Genomic DNA, 15,607 nt, shown 5'->3' on the forward strand with positions numbered 1-15,607 from the left:
TAAATTATAAAACTTAATTACGATATATATTATAATGTTTATGATTATATGTATACAAATAAAATTGATATAAAACATAATTAAATGTTATGATTATTCAAATCAAAGTAAGTAACTACTGTATATACCAACAAATAGATACAGTAGAATTTAATTAAAATAATAATAATAAACGATAATAATTTTTTCGTGGTTATTTAACTATAAATTCTGGTTCAACTTAAAATAATGTATTTTAAATATAATAAATAAATTTATATAGCAAACTGCATCTAAACAATCATATTATATCTAAATTAAAGTTTAATTAGTATTAAATAAAATATTAAGTTATTTTGTTTAAATTATTTAAAAATAACTAAAACTAAATATATTAATACTATTTACTTACATAGTATTGATAAATAGGAAGTGTAGATTTTTAAAAATTTTATGTCAAAAAGTGATCCCTGAACTTGACTTTAATTTTGTTTGTTTGTGTAAAAAATTACATTTCATGAGTTATTTGTCAACAAAACTCATAAATATATATTTGCTAATCATCTTTGATAAAATCAAACAATCTTTATATGTTTACCTTATTCATTAAAATGCTAAAAATTGAGGTTTCATTGCATAACTTAGCATTTAGTTAAATAATTAAAGAAAAATAAATTTTTTATGTTAATTCAATAATTATTTTAAACTGTACAGTGCAAGTACATCAGTATATATATATAATAATAATATTTTTTTAATCTAATCATTTATAGACCACACAATTAATGAATTATTAAAATTTTACTTAATAAAATTAAACATAAAAATATAAAATTAAAGCTAATAAGTTAATGACAAGAAAACGTATAAAACTTAGATATAATATAAAAACAATATATTACATAAATTAAGTGCATATATAACATATATCAGATATGTTTTTTTAAATGTCAAATATTAAATAATATATTAGCTATAAATAATGTATAAATTGTATATACAGTACTTTGCATAAATATCAAACTATTTATTAAATCTTAATTTAAATGACAGTAATAAGTTAGTTGTTAATTAATTAATTAATATGATATACTGTATATATTATGCTTAATACAGTATTATAGTTGATAAGTGTCTTATCATATCATATCATATAATATCGGATATATTTTTATTAGACATCAAATTTATACATAAAAACAGCGAATAGATTTGAAATTAAGTTTAATTAATAATTTGTGAAACAAATGACTTGAAATGAATATTCATATAATCAGGAAAATGATTTTATGACTCATATGAAAGGTATTATCATATGTATAGTTAGGGCTAATGTATTGTAATGAATAGCAGAGATTGATCCGGTTTTTTGTGGCCAACAAACCCATACAAACCTTTTCTCTATTCATTTAGAAAATACATTTGAGAAGCACAGGGAGGGTATGAGCCGTATAAGTGCAGAGTATGCCATCCATCGGAGTGTCAATTCATGAACAAAGTTGTTATTCTAGTGCTTAGAAAACCATAGACTTTACGCTAGAGTTGTATTTCAAATTGAATGCAATGTTATTATCGATAAAAGTAATGCATTTATCGCTATAGAGATTGAGTGCAAACACTAAATAACGCCAACAATGGCTGCATAGGCTGTGGATGTACTCACTTGAAGATACTATTTAAAAGACAGTGTCCATCAAAAGTGATCAACCATTTGATATAAACAAATAGACAAACCATAAGTGAATGAATCCAATCTATCAGCCAATTGATGGACCAATTAATAGACAAACATATGATTTTTACTGTGCAATCAATGAATGCTTTTTTTGATTAATGTTTTCAATGTTTTATATGACAACTAATATGATATGTAATTCAATGAATCCATTGATTAGTTAATTAAATGATTTAAAGCTTGTATTTAAACATTTGTTTTTCTTGACTGTGTTTGCAATTAACACATCATTTGATTATTTGAAACAAAAATTGTCCGCAACTGAAATGCCGATCTAAATGTCGGCTCAATATTGTCAGTGTCTTCATTGGTCACTCCATTGTGACAGTTGATGATAATTGATGTGTTGAAGTGGTTGTCTGTCTCATACAATGACACTGGACTTGGGTATCGACGTGTCTTCACTACCGACCGATGTCCGCGAAAAGTTGGCCGAACTCGAGCTCGAGTTGTCCGAAGGTATGTCCAGTGAATTGCATTCATATTATTCATACAGTATTCATATCAAACCAATTGTCTTATAATTACATATGTTTTTTGTTCAATAACTTTAATACACTTCAATATAACTTATAATAAGTCATTGATTTTAATCAAATCATATGTTTTGCTAATTTGTTTGCATTTATTTCATTTAATGTAAATGCATTTCAATTGCAAACGAGTCACTAATACTATTGTTAATTATGCGTTATATTTATATTAATATTAATAAATGTTTGTTTTATAGTTTTAATCGCTTTTTAAATATTTTTTAAAAAAGATTTTAATCACTTAACATGCATTTTGTAATGTTTTTGTGTTAATTTAATTAAAGTATTAAAATAATACGCTATAAGTATATCATATCATATGAGAGCTTACTTAAGATGTTTATCACAACTAAATTAACAAATGTTTCGTTTAATTACTAATTATTAAATTCATGAAAAACTTATTTTTGTTTACTTCATAATAAAATATTTTTAGTGGTATTTGTTAACTAACATTTTATATTGTGATATTTTTTTTATTAATACAAATAATAATAATAATACTTATTTATAATATCAAATGTAATAATTATAAATTCAATAAAAATAACAATATATTATGTATGTCATTTAAATATTTTTAAAATTTTTAAATGCTATTTTTGAACAAAATATATTGTATAAATCATAACACATAAAATAAATAAATAAATATTTAGTTTAATAAAACAAAACAAAAAATGTATTGAATTTATTTAATATGATATTACATAAATGAGAATAAATATGTTATTAATGATTTATAAAAATATTGAAAATTAAATTTGCTGACAACATATAAATTTATATATATTTGTAATATTTATGTGAATATATCTAAATATTTATAATAAATGCTAAGAAATAAAGTAAACAGATATAAGAGTAAAGCAGTTATAAAGCAGTTTTCAAAATAATTGGTCTCAAGTTTTTTCTTTTGCTTTCAATTGAGTGCCAAATAAGTTATAAAAACTAAAAAATAAAAATCCTTACCAATGAATCACCGGCTCTTACATTCAATGCTTATTGCCGTAGTGTTTATTGTCAATAGAGTTTAAAGCCTCAGTCAATACCTGTACCTGTTTGGCTACCGGTCCCCTCAATCTGTCAGTGTATATATTTATACTGATAATAACGAGTGAACGCCTGTGTTGTCATACATTTTATTTAATATACCAATTATTACAACACAATGTTATTCAACGATTTTATTTAAATATATAAATGTATTTCCCATTAATAGTTTTCCTCAATTTAACAATTTTAATGCAAACTATTTATATAATTTTTCAATCTAATATAAAATCATGAATATAAATACTTTTGTAAAACATCATAGTGAGTAAATTATAAGATAATATTAGTTATTTTTATTTATTTAAATTAACATTATACTGTATTGTACTTATAAATTTCAAATTAATTGTATTTGAGATAAAATCTTTTATTTATTTTTTAATCGGTTAGTTTGCAATTAATACATGTTTTTTATATTATTGCTAACATATATGTATTTTATGGTACAATTAATTGATTTAATGGACTGCAAATTGCATTCATATATAATTAGATACTTTTTCAATACCAATGAATATCAAATTTCATGTGAATTTGTTTTGTTTACAAATGAATTAAATATGTATATAATATATTGAATTTGAATTAAATATTGACTTTTATTGTATATTTAGCGATACAAGAGTTTTAGATTTTTTGATAGACATATCATAGTGTAGTTTGAAATATGATGACCGCACTTGACCTCAATTGACGGTTTATTTTTGTTAAATACTATATATTTATATATAATTTATATGTATTATTTTAATGAAATTCAATTTAAGTTAATACATTACATATTGAATTTAATGTATAATAAAACATTAAATTTTGTTACATTAAACTCTTGTGTAACTAATAATTTAAGATTTGTGTTAATAATATGTGAGATTGCAATATGAAAAATAAATTTAAAACAATTACTTAATTTAAATAAATTTGATTCAATATGCTTTAAAACATGATTATAGTATTTATAAGATTATAGTTTATTAAAACTGATTGCATTAACAGTATAATAGGAAATTGTATAGTTGTCAGTATAATTGTCATTATTATTAAGATTTGTTATTATACAGTCATTTATCAGATTATGTAGTCATATAAAGTAGTAATAGGGATGTAGTGGACGGGTGTGTCGTGAATGTTATCGACACTTTCTAGAAATATTTTTGTCATTTTATAAATATATAAAATAATTTTATAAATGTACTCTACAATTATACTTTATAATGTTTTATTATAATATGAAAGTCAACTGCAATGTTATTGTCCTGAAAAAGCATTTGAGTGAAGCGTTTTTCAGCACTTGAAGTGTGCCTTTAAAACACATTACGATATGATTTACTCTAAAATAAGTAGTGTTTGTGTGCCTAACAGTAGTTCATTATACAGTACCAGTTGTTGCCTCCAATGTTGATACAAATAGCATATCATTTGTTGGGACAGTCAGTCACTTTCTCTCATTGATTGTACTATCATTGTGTTAGCACAGGGATGTATCTGCTTTTATATACTGTATTTGTCAATGAGATTGTGTACAGAATTTCGATTAGAAATTAATAGATTTTTATTCAATTATCCGGTATTTACATGAATGGATGAATTGATAGCTTATAAATCAAACAATTTATTGTTCACAACAGTATCACAATATATATATAAATAAATGATAAGCAGAGCACAGTTATCACACTTACATTTTCTTGAGAATACTATTAGGTTTATATATAGGCAGACATTCCCTTATGAAGTAATTGGTGTAGGAATTGGACTTTTCCTGTGCCTCAGTTAAACCTCCCATAACTTTGTGGGCGGTTTGCTTGACTTCCTTTACTGCTTCTCCGGTCGATTCCATCAACTCTTATGTTTGTCTCCCTCTCATTACGGGTTGTCTTAATTCATATGTATTTAAAGTATGAGTCGCATAACAAATGATACCACAGTTTAAATATAACACCAGTTTTTATCCACTGTTTATATCCAATGTTTTTAGTAGAGTTTATTTTATTTTGAAATGAAAAAATACTTTTTTTTCTTAGTTTATAGTTTTGTTAACGACTTATCGATTTTGTAGCTAATAAGATAAAAATAGTCAATTTTGATGCATAAGTATTAAAAGATTATATAAAAAGTTTTTATTTGCCGACGTTTTTCTAGTAAATCTGTTTAAAATCATGTTTTTTGATTAATTGATTTATGATTTTATGTTTATCCTATGTTTTGAGTGGTTATGAAAATAATTTGTTTTTAACATATGATTGGGGTATAAAAAAAATTGGTGTATATAGTGATTAAAAGCACTCGTTTCATAACCCAATTTCATGTCCACTTTATTTGTAATGTTGTTTGCCATCGGAATATAATATTGAGTGCATTGAACGTAATAAACGGCAAATTTATATGTTTTTAAAAACAACTGTTATGTTATGTTTTAGTTATATATATATACAAAAACCCATTTATGGCGACTAAAAAATAAGGAAACAAATGATTGCATTTAATTCAGATATCGCTTTGAATATAATTTTCTGGCGACACTTGCGACAGACCTCTTCACACCATTGAAATCATTGAAATTGTGATATTAACTGAAAAACTAGTTGTCATTTATTTTTATTTAAAAATTTGTTTAAATTTGTAAGCCATTTGAGTGAATACATATGCAATACATAAACATTAACTCATCCCTTGAGTTTGCATCTCATTTGCAACTCCTGCTCCTCGACTCCACACAACTATTGAATATATAAACATAAAAAGTGCTAAAATTGTCTTAAAGTGAGAGATCGACCAAAAAAGTTGACTTAACTTTTTTTTAGTGTATTATAAAGTGTGTTGACTCTCTTATTACTTGCAGTGTCTATAATTTACAGTACTTACACATATGTATAGTTTAATTCAAACACAACAACAAACTGACTAAATAATTACTATAATGAATGAAACAATTGAATTGATGGTTATAATGAAGTAATCAATGGTATGTCTGCTAAAATGTCTGTACGATTTCCAAGAAATGAGTTGAGTTGTGGTAATCGCGATGTCTTATATTGTCAATCATCTGAATCCCAACAACGATCCGTACATTCATCTCATTTATACCCTAAAGCTAATGCAACCAAACAGAGTCACAACTATCGACAAAATGAATCAATTGATGTAAAAGAGAGACAAAGACTAAGACATCGGAAAGTAAGCAATCAATACAGCAATTCATCTGTAATTCATTCAAATGTAGATCAAAACAATTCACAATTTTTTAAAACTCGTGTTAATAATAATCATGAGAAAGGATTCACAAAGAGATTGACTGTAAATATGAGACAATCGCCAGCAGTGAAGGAGAGACAACATCTGGAGCACATCTGGTCGGACCTACCATTGAATGTATGGCAGGCATTAATGACCAAAGAGTCATCCACTGCTCCGCTCTGTGGTCACGACACCTCATCTGACACATCATCGGCGGAAGTGTTGTCATCACTTCACTCATCATCTGATTTTGACTCAACCTCTTCAGATGACGACCTTTTTCTATTGACAGGTCTGTCCTAAGCAGTCAATTAATGACAAATAACACAACTATTAAAACCATATGATATAAACTATTCATTTTTATTATACGGCTTATATTATTAATTTTATATACAAAATGTTAATATATATTCAATTCAAACGTTTGCTTTCTTTTTTAAATATAATATATATTTGTATATTATATAAAACAATTCATTACAAATGTTGAATGAAAGTTCAATTTTTATTGAATAAATAAAAATTGATAAGCGCTTACATAACACCTAAAAACAATTGTTATGAATTATTAAATATGTAATACTTGTATAAAATACAACTACATGTACTGTATATGCAGTATATAATAGATTGGTTAATATAATTTAATTTCATTATATCCATAAAATTTTATCGAAACTCAATTTATCACAATTACTTTTTTAAAATTATGATTTAGATCAAATATATTGGATAAAATTATTTTATACAGTATTAAATGAGTTTGGATTATATGATTACTACTGAATAAATTTTATTTGACAAAATTACAGACAATATACTAATTGTATAAATTATTTAAAGTATTGAGTAATAATATGCTGTTTCAATATTAAAATGTCATTCAAAGATACATATTTTTGAATTAATCATTTTAACAGTATTTATTAAGTAATAATGTATATAAGTGTTATCAAATTATTTTTAATATTTTTCAACATTTTTCAGTGATTCGTTTGTTTTTGAGATAATGAAATGCAATAATACTTATATAATAGTTGTTTTTATTTAACAATTTTGACGATTGGTTTGATAGCAATGTTTGAAATATTAATTAACAATAATATTCAATATCATTAAATGTATTTTACATAAAATTGTTTATTCATATACTGTACTGTATAGTAGTTTTAATAATAGAAAATTATTAATAGTAATGTTAAATATTCATCTAAAAGTAAAATATTTGTTCAAACTCTTCAATACATTGCTAACACTTAACAATTTGTGATGAATTAATTTGAGAGATAATAATAATAAATATTATTAAATGATTTAAAGGCGACATCACTCAGAAGGGATACGAGAAGAAGAGATCGCGACTATTGGCTCCCTATATAACGTGCCATCAAAATCAGTCAGGTATGGCCTATAGTTAGACATTTCAATACTATATTTAACAGTTTTAATCAGTAATATTAAATAGATATGTTTGTTACTAAAAATAATTGTTAAGATCACTATTTTGTTACTGATTATCATAATATAGGCGCTGCCAGTCCTTCAACACGTGCCAAGAGAAGAGCTCATAGGAGACTAACACGACATGAGAGTCGATACCATTCCGGTATGTCATCTCATAACCATTAAAATCATATCCATTAACCGATTATTATTATTATTATATAACACTGTTTTATAATGATTATAAAAATAGTTAAAAATAATTAAAGAATATCTTGTTAGTCATTAAAAACAGTATTTATTTCACTTTTTAATTTTAAAGACCGGTTCCATACATAAGTTTTAGAGACAATTCTCACACAAATAAAAATTTGTCTCATGTTTTCAATTTATGAGTTTATTTTAGACGACACTAACTATAAAGTTAGTGATAATTTTTCACTTTTATTGAACTTATGATTTGAACAAATGATTAGAGAAATGTCATTAAACTAGTATAACATTAATTAAATTTGTTTTCATTTTAATATTACTATAGTTTATTTTTTTAATGAATTAATTTTACATTTTTATTAGTTTTCACTTAATTTGGAAATTATCTTTTAAATCACGTATTTTATATTATATTATAAATAAAATATTTTATAGTTATTTCTTTTCTCAAATCTCTAAATATAAATATCAATCACACATTTAAACAAATGCTTAGATAATTATAATAAAAATAATAATATCGATATCTTATAGATTTTTATAGATAACAAACTATTTTTATAAGTAATTTAAACTAATGTTAGAATAAATAATAATTTGATGCAGAGGTGAGACAAGAGGCGGTACAGCAGGCGTTGGCTGCTATGCAAAAGGTATGTAAATTAGGACTCGTGTCTTATCTTAACAATTAATCTGATGGATAAAAATGCATAATAGAAACCAAAACCATCATTACCTATGCCGTCAAAGCGGACATCAGTGATGGCCACTTCCCCAAACCGGGACCGCAAACGGGTTACCGATTCTTCATCAGATGACGATAGTATTCTTAATGATAGCAGCAGTACTACTCCAGAACACGACAAGAATTTGCGACCATTTTCTGTCGGCCAATCGATTACTTCATCTGATACATCAAACACGTCGTCGCCGGCACACGAAGTACAGGTGCCACCGCCAAGAATTATAGCCGTTCAGGAACATAGCAATGCTTTGGCTGCTCAACAAATCAGTCGTAACCAACATCGCCGCAAACACCAACACTCACAGCCACCGTTACCTCCACATCAACAACAGATTCTTAAACAACAACTTATAAATGCCCGCATTTCCCGTGAAAACGGCAGTTCTAACAATACTAACAACAGCAACAATAGTAGTAACAACAGCAACAAAAACAACATCAATAGCAATATAAATAACATGAATATTAACAATAGTAACAATAGAGATAATTTACCGATTAATGATTACGCCAATAATATTCCGCCCACTCGGCCCGAGAGAATCAGTTCCCGAACTGACAGCGGAATCGTTAACTTAGCGGATGTCATGCAAAACCTGACGCCTTCGACTACATATAACGCTCAGCCAGACGTCACCTCAAATGCACAATCAATCCGAGATTCGCGAGACTTGCAATCAGGTAATTATAAACAACAAAAAAAACAAAGTTTACAATAAATTTCACAAAATAACTGTTAATAAGATTTCTCTATTTATTTTGAAGGTCTCGATACTTATAGTACAGGAACGGGAACTGGAAGATGGAAAGTATCTGCAAAAATACAACAACTTCTTAATACACTTAAAAGACCTAAACGACGACCACTTCCTGAGTACTATGTGGATGACGAGACAGATCTTGAAATAGCAGCTAATCAGTTGGACCCGACAGCTCCCAAGCCTGAGGGCAGTACAATGATGCCAGCAATTGGTGAGCAACTGATGGTCCCAGGTGGTCTTCCCAAAACATTAGAAGCAGCTCTTCATAGATATGGTTCGGCAACGTTTAAAGCACCCGCAGCCACAGTACTGGATACTAATAGCAAAATAAGTCCACCTTTAACTTATGGCAAACTTTTAAGCCGTTCCCGAAAAATAGCATACAATTTATTAAACAAAATAGGAAACAAAGGAGAATTGAGTATAAAACCTGGTGATAGAGTGGCTCTAATATTTCCAAACAATGATCCAATTGGTTTCATGAGTGCATACTATGGCTGTTTGACTGCTGGTGTCGTTCCTGTGGCTATTGAAGTACCCCTCACTAGACGTGATGCAGGTTCACAGCAAATAGGCTTTCTATTGGGAAGTTGTAATGTAGCGTTTGCTTTAACATCCGAGGCCTGTCATAAAGGTCTTCCTAAAACAGCAACGGGAGAAATACATACGTTTAAGGGTTGGCCTAAACTTAGTTGGCTTATAATTGATACATTAGGTAAACCACCAAAAGATTGGTCACCGCCTTCACGGATCTCAGAAGAAGCGCCCGCTTATATTGAATATAGTGTTGATAGAGACGGAGCTATGAAAGGAGTGACAGTTTCACGAAATGCAATGATATCTCATTGTCGGGCTCTCACCGGTTCCTGTAATTACACTGAAGGAGAGATTATGATTTGTGTTTTGGATTTTAAACGTGAAGTCGGTTTATGGCATTCAATACTTTGTAGTGTTTTGAATGGTATGCACGTTATATTCATTCCGTACGCACTGATGAAAATAAATCCGGCCTCTTGGATGTTAGTCATCACTAAATACAAAGCTTCAGTAGCTATATGTAAATCACGTGATCTTCACTGGGGTTTATTGGCCACAAAAGACCATAAAGATGTCAATCTTTCTTCTCTGCGAATGCTTTTGGTTGCCGACGGCTCTAATCCATGGTCTCTCTCATCCTGTGATCAATTTCTAAACGTATTTCATAGTAGAGGCCTAAGAGTGGAGGCAATGTGTCCCTGTGCTGTATCAGCCGAAGCACTTACTATCTCTGTTAGAAGGTTTGTTCAATTTTTCATTTGTTTTTATTATGCCTATCCTTATTTAGCAACAGTTTATATATTTATTTTCTCAATTTGTCAAAACAAAATGTTTAAAAAATTAATAAAAACAATAGATTGGATTAGAATTTATAGAAAAGTATTAAAATGTATTGTTTTAATTTATTAAGGCCGGGCAGAACAGGGATTGGCTCCACTGGAAGGGGTGTTCTGTCTATGTCTGCACTTAGCTATGGTGTTATTCGAGTGGATCAAGAAAACAGTTTGACATCATTAACATTACAAGATTGTGGTCATGTCTTACCCGGAGGTAAATTGCAATAATATTTCTTTTAAAATCACTTAAAGGAAATAAAAATTTTAAAACAATATATATATTTATTTATAATTTTGATAGCAATCGCGGCTGTGGTTAAAATCAATGGTCCGCCACACCTCTGTAAGACTGATGAAGTCGGAGAGATTTGTTTGAGCACAACAGCTGCCGGTTCTAACTATTGGGGACTTCAAGGACTCACAAACAGTATATTCCGTATGCAACCACTTAACTCAGATGGTCATCCATTCAGTGAGCAAACATTTGTGAGAACCGGCTTACTTGGCTTTATGGGACCCGGTGCTCTTGTTTTTGTTTGCGGTACCAGAGATGGTGTAATGACTGTGAGTGGCCGTAAGCATAACACCGATGATTTGATTGCYACTGTGTTGGCCGTCGAACCAATGAAATTTGTATACCGGGGAAGGATTGCCATCTTTGCAATCAAAGTTTTAAGAGACGAAAGAATTTGTGTTATTGCAGAACAACGTCCCGATTGTACTGAAGAAGAGAGCTTCCAATGGATGAGTAGAGTTCTTCAAGCGGTTGATAGTATACATCAGGTGGGTATTTATTGTCTTGCATTAGTGCCACCAAATTGTTTGCCCAAAACACCATTGGGTGGAATCCATTTGTCAGAAGTAAAGCGTCGATTCCTTGAAGGAGCGCTACATCCGGCAAATGTGCTCATGTGTCCGCACACTTGCGTCACAAATCTGCCCAAACCACGAGAGGTACACACAGAAATAGGTCCGGCTTCTGTTATGGTCGGTAATATTGTTCAGGGAGTACGGCTTGCAGTCGCACAGGGAAGGGATGTCGGATCAATAGAAGAGGATTCAGACACAACTAGAAAATATCAATTTATTTCAGAGATATTAAAGTGGAGAGCGACCACTTCTCCCGACCATAATATCCATACACTCCTCAACTCGAAAGGCGGTGAAACTCAAACCCTTTCCTGTTCACAGCTTTTTAAAAGAGCTGAAAGGGTAGCCTGTCTTCTATTAGAGAGAGGAAAGTTGAATACCGGCGATCACGTAGCACTCATATATTCGCCGGGAATTGATCTTATATGTGCTTTTTATGGGTGTCTATTCATTGGTGTTGTTCCGGTCACAATAAGACCACCACATCCGCAAAATTTGCAAACAACACTGCCAACTGTCCGCATGATTGTTGACGTATCAAAGTCGGTGCTAATATTGTCAACCGGACCTGTCATTAAACTGCTTAAATCAAAAGAAGCCGGTAATGTGGTTGACATCAAGGGTTGGCCACAAACTATTGATACCGATGATTTGCCTAAGAAAAAATTGACGAGTATTTATAGGGCGCCCACACCCGAAATGATAGCTTATCTTGATTTCAGTGTTAGCACAACAGGAATGTTAGCAGGTATTAAGATATCACACGCTGCCGCCACATCCCTGTGCCGCAGTATGAAACTCGCCTGTGAATTATACCCCTCGCGTCACATCGCTCTCTGTCTCGATTCCTATTCTGGACTCGGGTTTGTCTTATGGTGTCTCAATAGTGTATATTCTGGTCATCACTCAATACTTATTCCTCCTTCAGAAGTAGAGCTCAATCCAAGTCTGTGGTTAACTACAGTCTCTCAATACAAAGTTCGCGATACGTTCTGCTCATACGGGGTTATGGAGCTCTGCACTAAAGGGTTGGGCTCTTCAATCCAACAAATGAAGGTTTGTTAGTTAAACATTATATACGGTATATTTTGGATAAATTAATTAATTTTTATGTTTTAACAGCAAAGAGGTGTTAACCTAAGCTGTGTTCGCACATGTGTTGTGGTCGCCGAAGAGAGACCACGAGTATCGCTCACAAATTCTTTCACTAAATTATTTCAAAGTTTGGGTCTTTCAGCGCGTGCTGTCAGCACATCATTTGGCTGTAGAGTCAATGTTGCCCTTTGCCTACAGGGAGCCTCCAGTCCTGACCCAACCACTGTGTATGTCGATACCCGTGCGCTACGTAATGATAGGGTCACACTTGTAGAGCGCGGGGCACCGCACAGCCTCTGTTTAACAGAGTCCGGAAAGTTATTGCCCGGAGTTAAAGTAGTGATCGCAAACCCAGAAACCAAAGGCCATTGCGGTGATTCAAATCTTGGAGAGGTATTCATTATTATCATTGTTTTCCTATTATTGACAGTTTTGAGCTAATTATCAATCAATACTATAGATTTGGGTTCAATCACCGCAAAACTCAAGCGGCTATTTCACCATTTATGGTGACGATTCACTACACAACGATCACTTTAATGCAAGACTTATTACCGGTGACTCGAGTCAATCATATGCTCGAACGGGTTATTTAGGTTTCTTGAGGCGAACCGAATCGGTTCAGGCAGACGGAGGTATGGATCCATTAAATTGAATCAATTAAATATATCAACTAATTATTATAATTTAATGGCAGAACTGCACGACGCTATCTTTGTTGTCGGATCTCTCGATGAAACCATTACTCTAAGAGGTCTTCGATATCATCCAATTGATATTGAGAACAGTGTTATGAGATCTCATAAGAAAATATCCGAATGGTTAGTATTGTCAACTCTAGACTAATCTTTAAATCATTGTTAAACTTTTTTCTGTCATCAGTGCTGTGTTCACGTGGACTAACCTATTAGTAGTAGTCGTTGAATTAGATGGTCAAGAAAATGAAGCGTTAGATTTGGTACCATTAGTGACTAATGTTGTTTTAGAGGAACACCACTTAATAGTTGGTGTTGTAGTTGTTGTCGATCCCGGAGTGGTTCCAATCAACTCGAGAGGAGAAAAACAACGAATGCATTTGCGCGACGGCTTTCTCGCAGGTTTGCTATATATAAGATAGTGTTGTGTACTGTAATTACCGATAATTATTTAAATAATTATTTATTGCATTCATTTTGCAGACCAATTGGATCCGATTTATGTGGCGTACAATATGTGATGAGTTTTTGTTATATTTTGTTTTTTATTACATTTATATCGACATTCCATTGCTTTTTAGCGATCGTTATATTCATTGAAATGAATATTAATAGCACTTCAAGTATTGATATGTTTTTTTGCGTCAATCAAATCATGATTTGAGAAATCAATTGATTGTATTGTATATTAGGACTAAATATTAGAGTGTATTGCAAATCAGTTTAATAATTGTTTTTAATATGACTTTTTGAATATTAATTAATGACTACAAAACTGCTTTTATTATATATATATATATAAATAATGCTTTTAACTTAAACACGAATTTCAATAAAGTTTTATTTAAGAATCACTTGTTTTGATCTTTAACATAAACATCGATATTATTGGTCAAACTTAATATCGGGTAAAGAGTTTTATCTGTCATTGATTTGGTTGCCAATGATAACGTATGACACAAATGAGCGCGAAGTGTATCCAAATTAGGTAAACGATTGTACTCTTTAAGATCGTCGAGACTCATAAACCGGTCGTTAATAATGGCAGCCATAAGAACAAGTTGTGGACATTTTTTAGTTAATTTCAATAGTTTTGAAACTTGGGGTTTGGCTGAGAAGAGCACAGTTACGTCTTGTTGTCGACACAAATGTAACGCTGATTCCCATTTCGTACCGATCAATGCTAACTCAGCGATATCTGGATTATAATACCGCAAATACATGTCCTGGTGTTCAAACATATTTTTGACGCCTTTCTTCTCTCTATTGGTCATCAAGTTTTGATGAAAGAAACAAATCATATGCGAAGTCTTCAACTCGTGTTTCATATCATTAGCCAATAGTTTGTCTAACGGATGAATCCCACGATCTTCTATTGGCGTCAAATTAAAGCACTTCTCAGACGGCAATCGTTTATCTTTCATTAATATCGGTTCACAGACGGCCAACATTTGTTTGCGCCGAAAGTGTACTTCAGTGTACTTTCGCGGTTGACTTGTTTGATTGGCGCGTGAGGTCAACACGTATACACCAAATGGCACTAAAAAATAACAATAAAATTAGTATTAAAATAAAGTCAAATCAATTGGTTACTAAATATGATTAAATATACCATTGATCTTGAGTTTGCTTTTACCCAATGAGTGCATAAATGGCCATAATTTCGGTACCAATCGGGTCATTATAATCAATGATATGTCATATGTTTTGTCAAAACAATACAATTTAATTGTTAATAAAAACTTGATTTAAATGCCGACAAACAGTACATCAATAGAGTTCTCCATTCATTCAATGCTTTCCATTCATATTATAAACATTTACAGTATATAAACATAGATTGTGTTTGACGTCATTGAGTTTGAGTAC

The 15,607-nt window shown here is 30.4% G+C and overlaps 2 protein-coding genes across 2 annotated transcripts; one reads left to right on the plus strand and one right to left on the minus strand.

Moving 5' to 3' along the window:
• The first annotated feature begins 1,507 nt into the window (after nucleotides 1-1,507).
• On the plus strand, nucleotides 1,508-14,333 carry LOC128965516 (disco-interacting protein 2-like). Its single transcript, XM_054312223.1, has 13 exons — nucleotides 1,508-2,173; nucleotides 7,864-7,944; nucleotides 8,072-8,149; nucleotides 8,806-8,852; nucleotides 8,917-9,625; nucleotides 9,689-10,982; nucleotides 11,153-11,292; nucleotides 11,380-13,004; nucleotides 13,071-13,436; nucleotides 13,504-13,678; nucleotides 13,741-13,864; nucleotides 13,926-14,140; nucleotides 14,222-14,333. Exons 1-13 carry the CDS (start codon nucleotides 2,086-2,088, stop codon nucleotides 14,257-14,259), a joined length of 4,980 nt encoding a protein of 1,659 aa, XP_054168198.1. The 5' UTR covers nucleotides 1,508-2,085; the 3' UTR covers nucleotides 14,260-14,333.
• A 172-nt stretch (nucleotides 14,334-14,505) lies between these two features.
• On the minus strand, nucleotides 14,506-15,546 carry LOC128965518 (39S ribosomal protein L10, mitochondrial-like). Its single transcript, XM_054312225.1, has 2 exons — nucleotides 15,351-15,546; nucleotides 14,506-15,278 (listed from the first exon to the last, which is right to left on the minus strand). Exons 1-2 carry the CDS (start codon nucleotides 15,418-15,420, stop codon nucleotides 14,590-14,592), a joined length of 759 nt encoding a protein of 252 aa, XP_054168200.1. The 5' UTR covers nucleotides 15,421-15,546; the 3' UTR covers nucleotides 14,506-14,589.
• Between the last annotated feature and the right edge of the window lie 61 nt (nucleotides 15,547-15,607).

This window comes from Oppia nitens, unplaced genomic scaffold (assembly GCF_028296485.1).
Source record: "Oppia nitens isolate AA-2021 unplaced genomic scaffold, nextdenovo-longstitch-racon4-pilon3 scaffold17_pilon_pilon_pilon, whole genome shotgun sequence".
Classification (NCBI taxonomy): domain Eukaryota; kingdom Metazoa; phylum Arthropoda; class Arachnida; order Sarcoptiformes; family Oppiidae; genus Oppia; species Oppia nitens.